The 14,600-nt window shown below is 41.7% G+C and overlaps 1 protein-coding gene across 4 annotated transcripts in view; it reads right to left on the reverse strand.

Annotated features, from left to right (window-relative positions):
* Positions 1-14,600, reverse strand: part of lmbr1 (limb development membrane protein 1) — a 175,962-nt gene that overhangs the window by 76,025 nt on the left and 85,337 nt on the right. For all 4 annotated transcript variants that reach the window (XM_055664412.1, XM_055664404.1, XM_055664431.1 and 1 more), the window contains one exon: positions 1,952-2,016. In XM_055664412.1, coding sequence (XP_055520387.1) covers positions 1,952-2,016 — 65 coding nt within the window. The remainder of the gene's footprint in view (positions 1-1,951; positions 2,017-14,600) is intronic.

Consider the following 14,600-nt stretch of genomic DNA (forward strand, 5'->3'; position numbering starts at 1 on the left):
AACTTGAGCAGATAGGATGTGTCTATACACTTCAGAATTCATTATGCTACTACCATGAGCAGTTGTATCATCAATGAAGATGCGAGCCAGTACCTTCAGCAGCTATACATGCCCAGGCCATAACACCTCCACCACTGTGTTTCACAGATGAGGTGGTATGCTTTGGATCTTGGGCTGTTCCTTCTCTCCTCTATACTTTGCCTTGCCATCATTCTGGTATAAGTTAATGCTATTCTCATCTGTCCACAAAACCTTATTCCAGAACTGCGGTTGCTCTTTTAAGTACTTCTTGGCAAACTGTAACCTGGCCATCCTATTTTTGCGGCTAAGCAGTGGCTTGCACCCTGCAGTGTATCCTCTGCATTTCTGTTTATGAAGTCTTCTGCAGATAGCGGTCATTGACAAATCCACACCTGATTCCTGAAGAGTGTTTCTGATCTGTCAGACAAGTGTTTGTGGATTTTTCTGTATTATAGAGAGAATTCTTCAGTCATCAGCTGTGGAGGTCTTCCTTGGCCTTCCAGGCCCTTTGCAATTGGTAAGCTTACCAGTGCTCTCTTTCTTCATAATGATGTTGCAAAGAGTTGCTTTTGGTAAGCCTAAAGTTCAGCTGATGACACACACATGCGCACACACAGGCTTCAGCCGTGGGCCCTATGGACAGTAATTAGCGACGGGCGCCGGCAGTCGCCCAAAAAATTAAAATCGCATAAGGCCCACAGCTAGCATGGAGAAGCAGCGCGAAATGCAGCTCAACTCTGCCTGTCTCGCCGGGTTCACCTACAGCCCTGCCTGGACTGACCAGTCGGGAGCCGTGGAGCTGGCGCTGGTTCTCCGCGCTGGCTGTAGACCTGGACCGTCGTTGGCAGGCAGATTTGACAGGCATAGTTGAGCTGGGTTTAGCTCTGCTTCTCTGCGCTGGCTGTGGGCCTGGGGGCACCACTCCTGTCTGACTCCCGATGTCTCCGGCCACCCCCGGGCGTGGGCACTCGGGTGGGGACGGGGGTGGTCCAGTGGCGGTACGGCAGCGATTGCAGTGCTGGAGACCCAATATCGATCCTGGTAGCGGATGAGGCGCAGGTGTCCAGGGTTGCCGAGAGTGTTTTTCGCTTGTGACCTATGACCTGGGCGAGCAGTTCAAGCTCCGCTCCATGATCTTTGCTCCACGGACACCTCCCACCTCCAATCACCGCTCTGTCCCACCACCCTGCTTCCGCCTCAGACCGACACTTCCCTCCTCCAATCATCGTGCTGAATTATCATGGTCCTGCCTTCATTGCTGGCTGACCAACGTCTCTCTCGTCCAATCTGCACCCTCGATCATCAGTCCCACCTCCACTGTCTCGCGGAAAGCGGAGATTTCACCGGGTTTTAGATTACGGATTACAAAAAAAGGGGGGGGGGGGGGGGGGGAAATCGTCCCCCACCTCTCAAAACATGGGGGGATGGGGGGGGTGAACGCGTGTCCCCCTGCCCACCCCCCCACCCCCCCCCACGATTTCCGCCCCTGGAAAGGCTGGAGACAAGATGAGGTGTTGAGACTCTCCTTTCTCTCTGCATTAAGGAGGCATTTGAACAAACCTGAGCAATTACAAACACCAGTGAAGCCAAGTGTCCAAAACATTATGGTGCCCTGAAATGGGGGCACTATGTATAAACACAGCTGTAATTTCTACATAGTGAAACCAAAATGTATAAAAATACCCTTTAATAAAATCTGACAATGTTCACTTTAACCACATGTGATTTTTTTTCTCAAATCTCAATTGTGGAGTACAGAGGCAAATAATGAGTCTTTGCCCCAAACATTATGGAGGGCACTGTATTATTTTACAAGAAACATAACACCAAACACAGCGTCAAACAATTTACAAAAGGAACATCTTTTAATGGAATCAAATTAAAGCAGAATTAATTGTTATACTTGCAGTTAAAGGTCTTCATTACTTACCGTTGGCTTCACAAGCAACTGCCCCATAACTGTAAACATTCTGGAGAGACCAACCGGAGTGCACACTGAAAAAAAAAAGGCATTTACAGTACCACATTCATTTTTTAATTTATGCCATTAGAATTCAAGTTTTTCAAAATTATAAATGTAAATTCACATTATACAGTGGTAGCTGTATAAATAAGCCATATGCACATGTCCACATCTGTAATAGAGCAAACAAACTTTGCCAAATCTGCATTCACAGAGTAGGTAGAATAGGCTTCAAGTATGAAGAAGGGTTTCGATTCGAAATATCGCCAACCTTTTCCTCCAGAGATGCTGTCTGATCTGCTGAGTTTCTCCAGCACTTTGAATCAATCTTCGGTAGAAACCAGCATCAGCAGTTCCTTCCCAAACATAGAACAGGCATAAGGCAGGTTCTGAGGTAACCTCCTTGATCCTATCCTCAACAAATTCGACATACCTTGAGGAGATTTCACAGTGGAGCGGGCAAAATGTGTAGGAAAGAACTGCAGATTCTGGTTTAAATCGAAGGGAGACACAAAATGTTGAAGTAACTCAGCGGAACAGGCAGCATCTCTGGTAAAAAATAATAAATAAATAAATAATAATAAGATAATAGGAACAGGCAGCATCTCTGGTAAAAAGGAATGTCTTACGTTTCAGGTTGAGACCCTTCTACGGAAACAGAACTGGTATAGCTGCTCAAAACTGCTGTCCTCTTGGGCATTGGATCACAGAAGGAGCAGAATCCTCTACCGTCACAATCTGAGATCACAAGGCGAGTGGATGCTCCCATCATGACAGATGCCACTCTTCAAACAAGATATACTAGACAATAGCAAGTAGTAGACGAGTGTATTTAATGCACCGAAGAGCAAGAGTCCCAATAAGGTTTCAACCATGGTGCTGAAGATCTGTGCTTCGGAAATAACAAGGTGGCTAACTAGGCTGTACTCACCACCACCAAGTCAAAATGTTTGAACTCTGAATAAACATTGAGAGATGCTTCACTTGATGGACTACAGCAACTCGGGAAGCTACTGCACCGCCAAAGGCAATAAACAACATGTAATAAAAGCAAGGCTTGATGGTACTGTTAACATCCCATGATTTAATAAAATAATCATGCAAATGTTGTGACAACATGCAACAATGTTGTCAGAATTTATTATGAAAAAGAAAAATAACAGGGCTTCTGGAAATCTGAAATGAAACAAAGGCGGAAATGCTCAACAAGCCTGGCAGCATTCATTGGATAGGACATCAACCTGAACTGTTAGCCCCATTTCTCTCTCCGCTGCTTCTGCCTGGCCTGCCAAGTATTTCCAGCTTTTTGTCTTATTTTATTAACTTTACTAAATTAAGGAGACATTTTCAAGTTGCAGATATGTTTAGAAAATGGACATGCGTTCAAGATTGCATCCGAAGACCTGTGCTAGCATTATTCTTGTGTATTTTGTTCACATTACTGATATCTTCACTTAAGATGATTACCAAGTGGCACGTGCTCTGGGGGCATGCAAAGGCTGATGAGGGGAATAAAGCAAGGTCTCCGAGGACATCAGGAAATAACTGACAGACGAAATTTCAGAATCAACTTCTACATTGAGGGAAGTTAGGAATTTTTCCATTTTAATCTAGTTCGATCCACAGACCAAACTATACATCAGGCAGAGTGCTTTAATAGCCATTACATTTTCAGACCAAAAAAAGTCACTCAGATGGAGCATTCCTTCCTCTAAGAAATTCCACCAATACAATTAGCTGAAATGGTCCAACTGAGCAAACAGTAATCTGTTTTTCATTGAGCTTAGATACAGCATTGAAACTGACCCTTTGGCCCAGCAAGTCAAAGCTAACCATTTACCACGCTCAACGTACCCTACTTTCGCATCAAGTCCTAAACGCATTCAGGACAGAAGCCAACTAACCTCCAAACCCACACATCTTTGGGACGTGGGAGAAAACTGGAGCACCCGATGGAAACCCACATGGTCAAAGGGAGCATATTCAAACCCCACACAGTCAGCACCCAAGGTCAAGAATGAAAGGAAACCTCTGTGGTTGTGAGACAGTAGCTCCACCAACTGCACCACTGCTAATTTGCAATTTGGATACATCTTAACATTTTGTGTGTTAACTCTTGACACAGTTTTGTTTGTGGGAAAGGCAAGGGGCATGGAATCAGAAGAGTGGGGGGTTTAAAAATCAAGATACAACACAGGCACAATAGAGTTGCTGCCTTACAGTGCCAGAGACCCAGGTTCAATCCTGACTACAGGTGCTCTCTGTACGGAGATTGTACATTCTCCCTGTGACCGCATGGGTTTTTCCCAGGTGCTCTGGTTTCTTCCCACATTCCGAAGACGTGCAAGTTTGAAGGTTAATAGGCTTCTGTAAATTGTGAAGAGTGTAGGATACAGAACTGGAAAATCATAGAACTAGTGTTCGGGTGATCGTTGGTCAGCAGAGAATCGGTGGGCCGAATGGCCTGTTTTCACTCTGTATCACTAAATAAAAAGCAAATCAAACAGATTTAAAGTTTTATGACCCTTAACCGAAGTCTTGCAAGATCTAAACCACTCCATAAACATATCCACTGCAGTGGAACAGAACAAAGCTAAAATGCATCTTTGGTAACTCTTCTGCCTGCTTGACTCTCAAAGTTGAAATGATTTCCAGAAAATAATACTGAAATTATCCTGCCTAACTGAATCATTTTCCATAAAGCTGAAATTATTTTCACTGGCTAGATTTGACCAGGCTTTCCAAGAATTGCAGTTAATGCAGGAAAATGGCATTAATTCAATTTATATAGTGGTGCTGCGTCACATTTCATTGCAGAAGTTGGAGCAAAATTGGTGTTAGATAGTCAGTCATAGACCTGCACAGCACGGAAACATGCTCTTCGGCCATGCCAACCATTGTACCGAAATGAGCTAGTTTCAATTGCCTGCGACTGGCCCAAATTCCTCCAAACCTTTCCGATCCATATACCCGTTCAAATGCTTTAAAAATGTTGTAATTTTACTCTTCCTGACAACTACATTAGGTAGCTCGTTCCATTTCTCCACCACCCTCTGTGAACAAGTTGTACATCTGGTCCCGTTTAAATCATTCCCCTTCACCTGAAACCTCTTCCCTCTAGATTTCGACTCCACTACCATGGGGAAAAGGCAGTCTATTCATCTTATCTATGCCCTTCGTGATTTTATACATTTCTAAGGTCATCCGTCAGCCAACTATTTTCCGAGGAGGAAAGTCCAAGTATATCTAGCCTCTCCTCATAGCTCAAACCCTCCAGACCCCTTAAAATATTCCCAAATCCTTTCTGCAACTTTCTGGCTAAATAACATCCTTCCTATGGCAGGTAGACAAGAACTCAAACAGGAAAAATAGATTGATGGGAAATGGAAAGACACATTAGGTTAAAGCCATATCATTCAAGCACCTGATGATCATTGAAGTTAACAAGGATGACCATTTATAAGGAATAGTAACCTGTACTAAATGAGGCAAAGCATAAAAGGGCCACTCAAGACGGATTTAGGTTAAAGTAAACCAAGATGTTTCGTGGATGTTTGCTAGTTATCTGGATTTGGTATCTGTGACCGTACTATAGGATTGTTTATAACCTCTTGCTCATTAAATTATGGATTTTTATCTCCCAAGACTTTGATTGCAGTTGCCTATTCGACATATCTCAATCTTCAAACACGAGAGAATGGCAATGGTCAAATGCCTACAACTATTCTCATAGCCCTGCAGATCAAACGAGATGACAATTAAAAAACAAAAAAACATGATTAACAATAAAAAATACATTGAATTTCTATAACAATTTTAAATAAAAACATTAAGATTGATCAAAATAGTTCAGAGGTTTACTAGAGTGCTAACTGGAATCAGCAGCTTGTCTTATATGGGAAAAATTGAGTAGACCAAACGTATCCCTGGATTTTAGAAGATCAAGAGGAGACATGATTGAAACAAAACTCTGAAGAATCTTGACCGGGTGGATGTGGAGATGATATTTTCCCTAGTGGAAGATTCTAGAACCAGGAGGAGTCAATGTTTTTAAAAAACAGCATGTTGGGCACATATAATCAAGGGGAGTCTTGGAAATTCAATTTCCTGAAGATCTATGGAAAGATTTTGTGAATATATTTTAAGGCAGACACAGATTCAAAAAATCCATCATTGTACCGGTACCAAAAAATGCCTCCCCAGCCTGTCTGAATGACTACCGTCCGGTGGCCCTTATCTCGGTAGTCATGAAATGCTTTGAGAGGCTGGTGATGAAAAACATCTGCGGGTTGCGTCCTCAGCCCCCTATTGTACTCCCTGTACACACATGACTGTGTGGCTAGGTTCAGCTCCAACTCAATAATTAAGTTTGCTGATGACACTGTGGTGGTGGGCCTGATCTCAGACAACGATGAGAAGGCCTACCGGGAGGAGGTGGCTGATCTAGCACTCTGGTGACTTTAGGAGGGCACATCATCCGAGGACGTACTCACCATTGAGGATAAATGGGGATCCTGTGGATAGGGTGAGCTGTTTTAAATGTCTGGGAGTCCACATCTGAGGATATGACATGGACATCACACGCCTCAGCACTCGTGAGTAAGGCAAGGCAGCGCCTTTACCACCTCAGGCAATTGAGGAAATTCAGAGTGTCTCCGAGGATCCTCCAGTGCTTCTACGCAGCGGCTGTGGAAAGCATCTTGTCCGGAAATATTACCATCTGGTTTGGGAATTGCTCTGCCCAGGACAAGAAGGCTCTGCAGAGAGTAGTGCGTTCGGCCGAACGCACTATGGAAACTTCACTCGCCCCCCTGCAGGAACTATACATCAGGAGGTGCAACTCCAGAGCCAACAATATCATGAGAGACCCCTTCCACCCCTGCACGGACTGTTCCAGCTGCTACGGTCAGGCAAACGCCTCCGTTGCCATGCTGTGAGAACGGAGAGGTTGAGAAGGAGTTTCTTCCCAGAGGCCATTCGGACTGTAAATCTCACCAGGGACTAACTTTACTGAATGTTTTTCCTTCCACTATTTAATATGTAAAAGAATATGTGTGTGTTTATGATTGTGTTTATAGCTTGTTTGATTGTTTGTTTGTTTGTCTTTTTGCACAAAGTCCGCGAGCATTGCCACTTTTCATTTCACTGCACATCTCGTATGTGTATTTGACGAATAAACTTGACTTGACGAGATAGATAAGAAAGGCGAGGGGAGAGCTAGTGGGGGAATGTGACAGAGTTCAAGCAGGAAAACAAGTTGATCAGCTAGTTTCACAAAATCACTTTGGAGGCTTGAAGACCGAAGTAGTCTACCCAAGATCCTAAATTAATAAGCATGCCACTTCCTTGATTTTACTTACATAACCTGAGGTAGGGCTGCATGAACTCAGCGGGTCAGCGAGCATCTCTGGAAGGAATGGGCAGGTAACGTTTCAGGTGGACCCTTCTTCAGTCTGAAGAAGAAACCCAACCAGAAACGCCATCTGCCAAGTCTAAAGGGTCCCAACATGAAGCGTTGTCTGTCGAGTCTGAAGGGTCCCAACGCAAAATGTTGATTGTCCAGTCTGAAGAAGTGTCCTGGTATAAAACATTGTCTGTCCATTTGCTTCATAGGTGATGCATAACTCGCTGGATTCCTCCAGCAATTGGTTTTCCTCGAGATTTTATCTTCTGCAGTTTTTTTGCATCTCTGAATGACTTGAGGAAGATCAAAGTGCACCCAAACATTCAGAAGACAATTTAGCTCAAGATCTGAGCTCAGTATCAAGTCCAAGACTGAGGTAATGGACACAGAATAGTGAATCTTGGAAAGGGATTGAACAAGGGATCATAATCTCAAATAGGGCAAGCTGGAAAGTCTTCAAGGGGTAGTGGACATTTGGAACACTTTTAACATTTTTATGAAGTTAAGGTACTTTGGGATGTGAAATAAAGTCAACTAAATAAAGTTAAGGTACAGTTTAGGTGTGACCCAACTAAAAGACCCAAGTGGTTGAAGGGAATCACAATGCAGCATGCTTCAAGCATTAATAATTCCTAATTTCCAAATTCCTATTAGAATGACTTATTCTAATAGTTCTGTTAGAAGAAAATACCTTCAAAACTTCCTTTCTAAAATCTCCTCAAAGCCTAAATGGTAACAATTAATTCAGGTTGTTAATGCTATAATATTCCACATAGTAGTTATAATATTAAAAATAAAATAATTTATTTGATTATGTTAAACCAATCCATTCAACAACACATTTCTGCAATGCATATTAACCAAAACCATGAATGCCTCATCAAAACAGGTGGAAAAGATAACCTGATCCCATCGAAAAAAACACTGGAGGTTTTCAAAAAAATCTTTGATCTTTTTGGCGATTGCTTTGTGGATTTCCCATTGCTCCACCTCTCTCTGACAGAAGTGAAGCAACATTATGGCCTTCTCATACAAGTGCAAAAACTAAGCATCAGTTAAAATGTCAAGGATGAAAGAATATTCCCTTCTTCTGCCTGATAACATGGCAGGTGTTTTAATTCAGCCTGCAACAAACCAAATTTCTTAACAGAAATCAACATTACAACATGCATTCTTCAATACTGAAAAACATTATTTTTTTTGTTTAACAAAAAACAATCACCAAATTCAAAGGCCAGAACCTATTCAGATAATTCTGTATTTATGTCTAAAAGTTATTTGATACTGTATGTGAACTTCTTTCATTAAAAACAAGAACATTCCCTCCACTGTCTAAACTGTACCTTGTGCCCTCTGCCCAGCTGTGCAAAGGATTACTTCAGCAACCAAGACAACGCCTGCAATGTGCACTACTCTTGACTTGAGTTAATGTGGACCTATTGCAGAGCAATTTCTACACATGAGCAGACTGTCTATTTAATGAATCTAAATGCTCCTGCTCAACATTCCAGTTGCGGACAGATGGACAGATTTCAGATAGATGCCACATATCTTAAATCCCCAGCTAAGTTTTCCTAAAGATTGTGACACAATCTTCCAATTTCTGGACCACAAACGGCTAAATAAAACTGTTTTTAATGTATCGTTTGTATTATTTTTGTCTTACAGTTACTGTCGTACAATCTCTCATCCAACTACACTTACATTTCTGTATCAGATTTCACACCATATTAGAACATCACAAAACCTTTTTTGTAGGAATGAAACAGTTTTGTTGTGTTGTGATTTATGGGAATGCAGCAGACAACCTAAGATTCACCACTATAAAAGTGGATACCAATTTAAAGAAAGATCAAAATGTTTTTTTTAATTATGGGTTAATAATTGGAAAGAAATTGATACTTAAATTTTGGAAAAATACAACCATACCAACTGTTATAATGTGGATTAGGAATATGATGGACATAGCACGCCTTGAAGAAATGAGACTCCGACTAATAGATAAATATGGCCAATTCTTAAGGAGTTGGTCTCCTTTCATCGACTTTTTGGAATCATGTGATGCAGCGGTACCGTAAAGATTGCTGATTTCAGTTCATGACGCGGATAGATCTACATCTCCGAATACAGATTTGAAAAATTCTCTTTTAAGGGGCCTTCTCTTCTATTTTTACTTTCCACTTTCTCTCTTTCTTTTTTATTTTTTATATACACACTTCACATTTTTCTACTCTCTACCATCTATTTTTCCACTTTTCCCTCTTTCTATTGTTTTCTTTTTCTTATCTTGCTTACTTCCTTCTCATAACATAAAACTAGAGATTGTACATAGAATGGATTACGGTATTACATAGTTGGCACTTAAAATTAGGTTCCACTGTACTATTTTGTACTGTATTAACTTCTAATAAAATAAACAAAAAAAATAAATAAAAGTGGACAGAAATATTTTTATCCAAGAGGCTGGTCAAGGTATAAACATGGTGCGCCAATGAAGCAGGCTACCTTGCCCTGGATCGCATCAAGCTTCTTGGGCATTTCAGACAGCTACTTTGTTTAACAGACATGATAGATCATGCACAGGCTGAGATATGAGGGAATGAGTAACTGCCACAGAATACAAAGCTCTGACTGCTCTCATAGCCACAATGCGTGTGTGTTTACAGAGACAGTGCACAGCACAGAAGCCCCACATGTCCATGCCAGCCATTTAGCACAACTACACCAAATCCCATTCAGTCCATATCCATCAATGCTTATTCTGGCATTGTGCCTGTCTAAAACGTCTCTTAAGCATAGTGAAGGCATCTCATTCCTCCACCACCAGCTCTGGCAGCAAATTCCAGATATCAACTACTCTGTATAAAGGTAGTTTCCCCTTATTTATCCTTTAAAACCTTGCTTGCACCTTAAACCCAAGTCCTCTTGTTTTCAGGACCACTAATGGTTGGAATCTTTTCCCCAGGTTATACCCATGGTTCTTATAATTTTACATAACTATCAGGTCATATCTCAACTTCCTTCAGATGAAAATATAAGATATTAAAGGAAATAGACTTTTTAGTTATCCCATTTCTGTTGCTTCCCCATCACTCATGCTTCCCCTCAAATTACAACTTCTTTGCACCAACGTACATCACTTAATTTTGTGTGCATGAGTTTGCATGCCATCACATTCCATCCCATTCTCATACCCGCCCCATCACCAGGTTCTCCACTTTCCCACCGAATCGCCAAGTAACGTTGGTGAGCTAACTGGTGATTAAATTGCCCCTAGTGCAGGTGGTGACAGGGGAATTAGGGCAGAGTTCATGGGATGAGGGAATCGGGACTAATGAGAATACTGTAAGAGACAGCTAGACTCAAATGGGTCAAATGACCTCCATGTGGTAAGATTATTTTCCTGCTTATGTCTCGCCTTATTACCATTTTTCTCTTCTACTGTTACTTTATCATTGTTACATTTTTGCATATCTTTCATTCATTTGTTCTATATTTCTCTATATCCGTCTATATTTCTTGTTTCTCTTTCCACTGACTCTGTTTGAAGAAGAGTTTCAACCCGAAACTTTACCTATTCCTTTTCTCCAGAGATGCTGTCTGACCCGCTGAGTTACTCCAGCTTATGTCTACTGATTTTGCTACTTCATGTTGGAACCTCCCAGTCAATTCCAATTTTCCAATGATTCCTAGATTACTTAGCAGGTCTTAATTGTTTTTCCTTTCGTCTCATTTATGTGGTGAATCATCAAAGAGCATTTGATGCCATTCTTTTCAAGAAAATCACTTCAAAATTAAAACTGGTTTGTAAACGTGAACTCAAATAAGAATATGATCATTCATTATATTGATCTTTCTGAAGTTTCATAATACAACATACAATTAATACACAAAAGGAAACACAAATTAAACCTGATTGAAACTGGAAAGAAACTATATCACCTGGAAAAAACTGATACATCCTGTATATATTGCACATATTGTAGAAAATGGTAGACACAAAATGCTGGAGTAACTCAGCAGGTCAGGCAGTTTCTCTGGAGAAAAGGACTAGGTGGCTTTTCAGGTCGAGACCCTTCTCCATACAAAATAGCCATATTTATTTGATTAACTACTATAGGAGGTATAACTTAGATCATTTTGCACCAAAGTAACCAACTAACAAATGAAAAACATAAAATAGAAAATAATGCCAACATCCTTACTGCATGGATTCTACACTTAACTAAATCAACTGTGGACTCATTCTCATAGAATAACCCCTTTGAGATTGCAATTGAGAATCAGACAGATCCCTAATATAATCACACAGCAACAATACAAAACATCATGATTTTTTGATATAGGTTACGAAGATTTAAAAGATTCTTTAATTTATACATTTTTAAATTTTGGTTGTTAACCACAACCCATCTACATTACAAGCAAATTAGATGCTTCCAGTCTTCCATATATACAGCATATCGGTAGTGAGAATGCAGAGACCGTTGTATTGAACATTTTCATCAATATTTGACCACTGTAATCCAATATCAAACAAGTGGAACAATGCAACTGCATTTATTTACTTTGAGCACTAACAGAAAATACAAACCGATAAGAAATTCAAGGAACCTTTTGTTTTGTCAATTGTTTGCTCCATTTAATTGTAAAAATTGAAGATTGTCGAGGGTGCCTAATATAAATCCCTAAATTGGATAAAAGGGGAGATTTTCAGCCTGATGAATTTCTGAGACCTTGTTTGCACATCCAAAATATTCTCTTGGGATCTTTACATGGAAAGGAGGAAACGGGCAGCATCAGGTCAGCTAATGTAATATTCATGGACAATGGAACATATTGAAGACTGTGGGGATTTTTGCCAAACACTATGCAGTAGACGGATCCAAATGACTGAACATCAATCTCAGTCTCGCTTGAGTAGACTTTCAATTATTGCCAATGAAGACCATCTTCCAAGGAAGGCGGCACAGTTGCTCTTAATTTCACTCTTCCATTGAAGAAATGACCAGCTTTCTCCCATTAATTTAAATATTTTGTATTGTTTCAGAGAAAGTTATCAAATCAGACTGTGATGTAAAACCAACATAAACTATCTTGTGAAAATAAATATAATCATCGGCCAGTCAGTTAGTATTGTGTGGAATCTTTTGTTCTTTGAGAAGGAAGTGAAATTATATCCACTGCACCAGGTCAGCCCAGTCCAGGACAGGCTCCATCTCGAGTTGGAGGTGCTAAAATGACATCAATTTTCTATCACTTGCCAATTGCTGGTGATATATTTGCTCTGGTTCTGTAATGACTAAGAATTCTTTTGCTTTGTTACAGTTACTCGGGAGGAGGAGCCATCTTGGGGAACGGCTGCTAAGTAGCAGCAGCCGTCCGTTTAATCCATTTTTTTCCAGTTTTTTTTAGTAAGTCTTGTTTTTCGTTTGTAGGAGAAATGGACTTCTTAATGTGGGGGGAAGGAGGTAATCTTACTTCTAGATCCCCACCTGGTCGGTGAGGCAGCTTTTTCTCCGGGCTGCCCGTCGACCCGTCCTCGTGGCCTACCAGTGGGCTTGGAGCGCCTTTTCCTGCGGGGACCGCCCAGCACCTCGGCTTCGTTGGCGGCACAGCGCTGGAGCGCTATCGTGGAGCCGAGCGGGCGATGCCTTGCCTGGAGCTCCGGTGAGCTGTGACCGCCGTGTTCAACACCTCCGGGCTGCGGGTCTGCGGAGCGGAGCGGGCGGCACCGACTTTAACACCGGGAGCCTGGGAGCTTCAGAAGCCGACAATCCCCTGCTGGGAAGCGGCCGTTTCAGGTGGCCCAGCCACTGTGAGGACTGTCCCGACGCCGGGTCAACTCCACCCGGCCAGAACGGCCAGGAACATCGGGCCTCCGTAGAGGCAATAGCGGTGGCCTCAATAGGCCTGACTTTTGGGAGAACTGGGGTTGGGGACTGGACTCTGTGCCTTCCCCCACAGTGGTAAGAGGATGATTTTTTTGTATGTATAACCATATAATATAACCATATAACAATTACAGCACGGAAACAGGCCATCTCGACCCTTCTAGTCCGTGCCGAACACATAATCTCCCTAGTCCCCGACTATATACTCTGCGCTCAGACCATAACCCTCCATTCCCTTCCCATCCATATAACTATCCAATTTATTTTTAAATGATAAAAACGAACCTGCCTCCACCACCTTCACTGGAAGCTCATTCCACACAGCTACCACTCTCTGAGTAAAGAAGATCCCCCTCATGTTACCCCTAAACTTCAGTCCCTTAATTCTCATGTCATGTCCCCTTGTTTGAATTAGTTACTATGTTAGTCTGTGTCCAAGATGGCTGTCGGAAGGGAGAGTGGACGCTAGCGCGCTTTAGCTGCCGCTGCTCTCTCTCTTCACATTGTGTTTTTTGATTTTGTGTCTTTGGAGCGATTTCTATCTTTAATTTGTATATTGATGATGTTCTTATTATTTATTTTTCTCCGACTATATGTTTTATTCTCTTCTGTTAATCTTTGTAAGGTGTCCTTGAGATTTGAAAGGTGCCCGAAAATAAAATTTATTATTATTATTATTATTAGTATGGAAAGTTGTTGGTGACCTCTGCTGGTTGCCACACGAGTTTACAGAATCAGCACGATGTGAATATGATAAATTAGATCTGGAAGGCTCTTATTTGAAGATGCACAGAAAGAGAAGGGCTTTAGAAGTGCACATTCTCAGATTTTAGAAAGGTAGTTGGGTAGTTGGGTTAGGTGGTTAGAACCGCATGGGGGTGCCTTCCATTACCATCCGAGGTGAGAAAATGCGTTTTGGAAATAAGTTGGCCTTTGTAAAATTGCCCCCAAGTTGGCCTTTGTAAAATTGCCCCTAAGGTGAGGAATTTTACAACGCATTTGGTGCTGCTGCATCACAGCGCTTGGGACTCTGGTTCAATACTGACCTTTGGTGCTATGTGTAGAGCTTGCATGACTTCCCCATGACTGAATGAGTTTCCCCCAAGAGCACATTTTAAGTTAAAAATGCCAAGCAGCTTCCAAGGTGTCTCGACCTCCGTTCTTGCACCAAGTACCCAACCTCAATATTTTCAGATTATTTTCTGATTACTGTCAATTGATCACATCTGCAGTAGTTTAAAAACTGCGAACATCAATAATGATGTTTCAATAATGTCTGAAGAAAGGTCTCGACCCAAAATGTCACCCATTCCTTCCC

This window comes from Leucoraja erinacea, chromosome 2 (genome assembly GCF_028641065.1).
Source record: "Leucoraja erinacea ecotype New England chromosome 2, Leri_hhj_1, whole genome shotgun sequence".
Classification (NCBI taxonomy): domain Eukaryota; kingdom Metazoa; phylum Chordata; class Chondrichthyes; order Rajiformes; family Rajidae; genus Leucoraja; species Leucoraja erinaceus.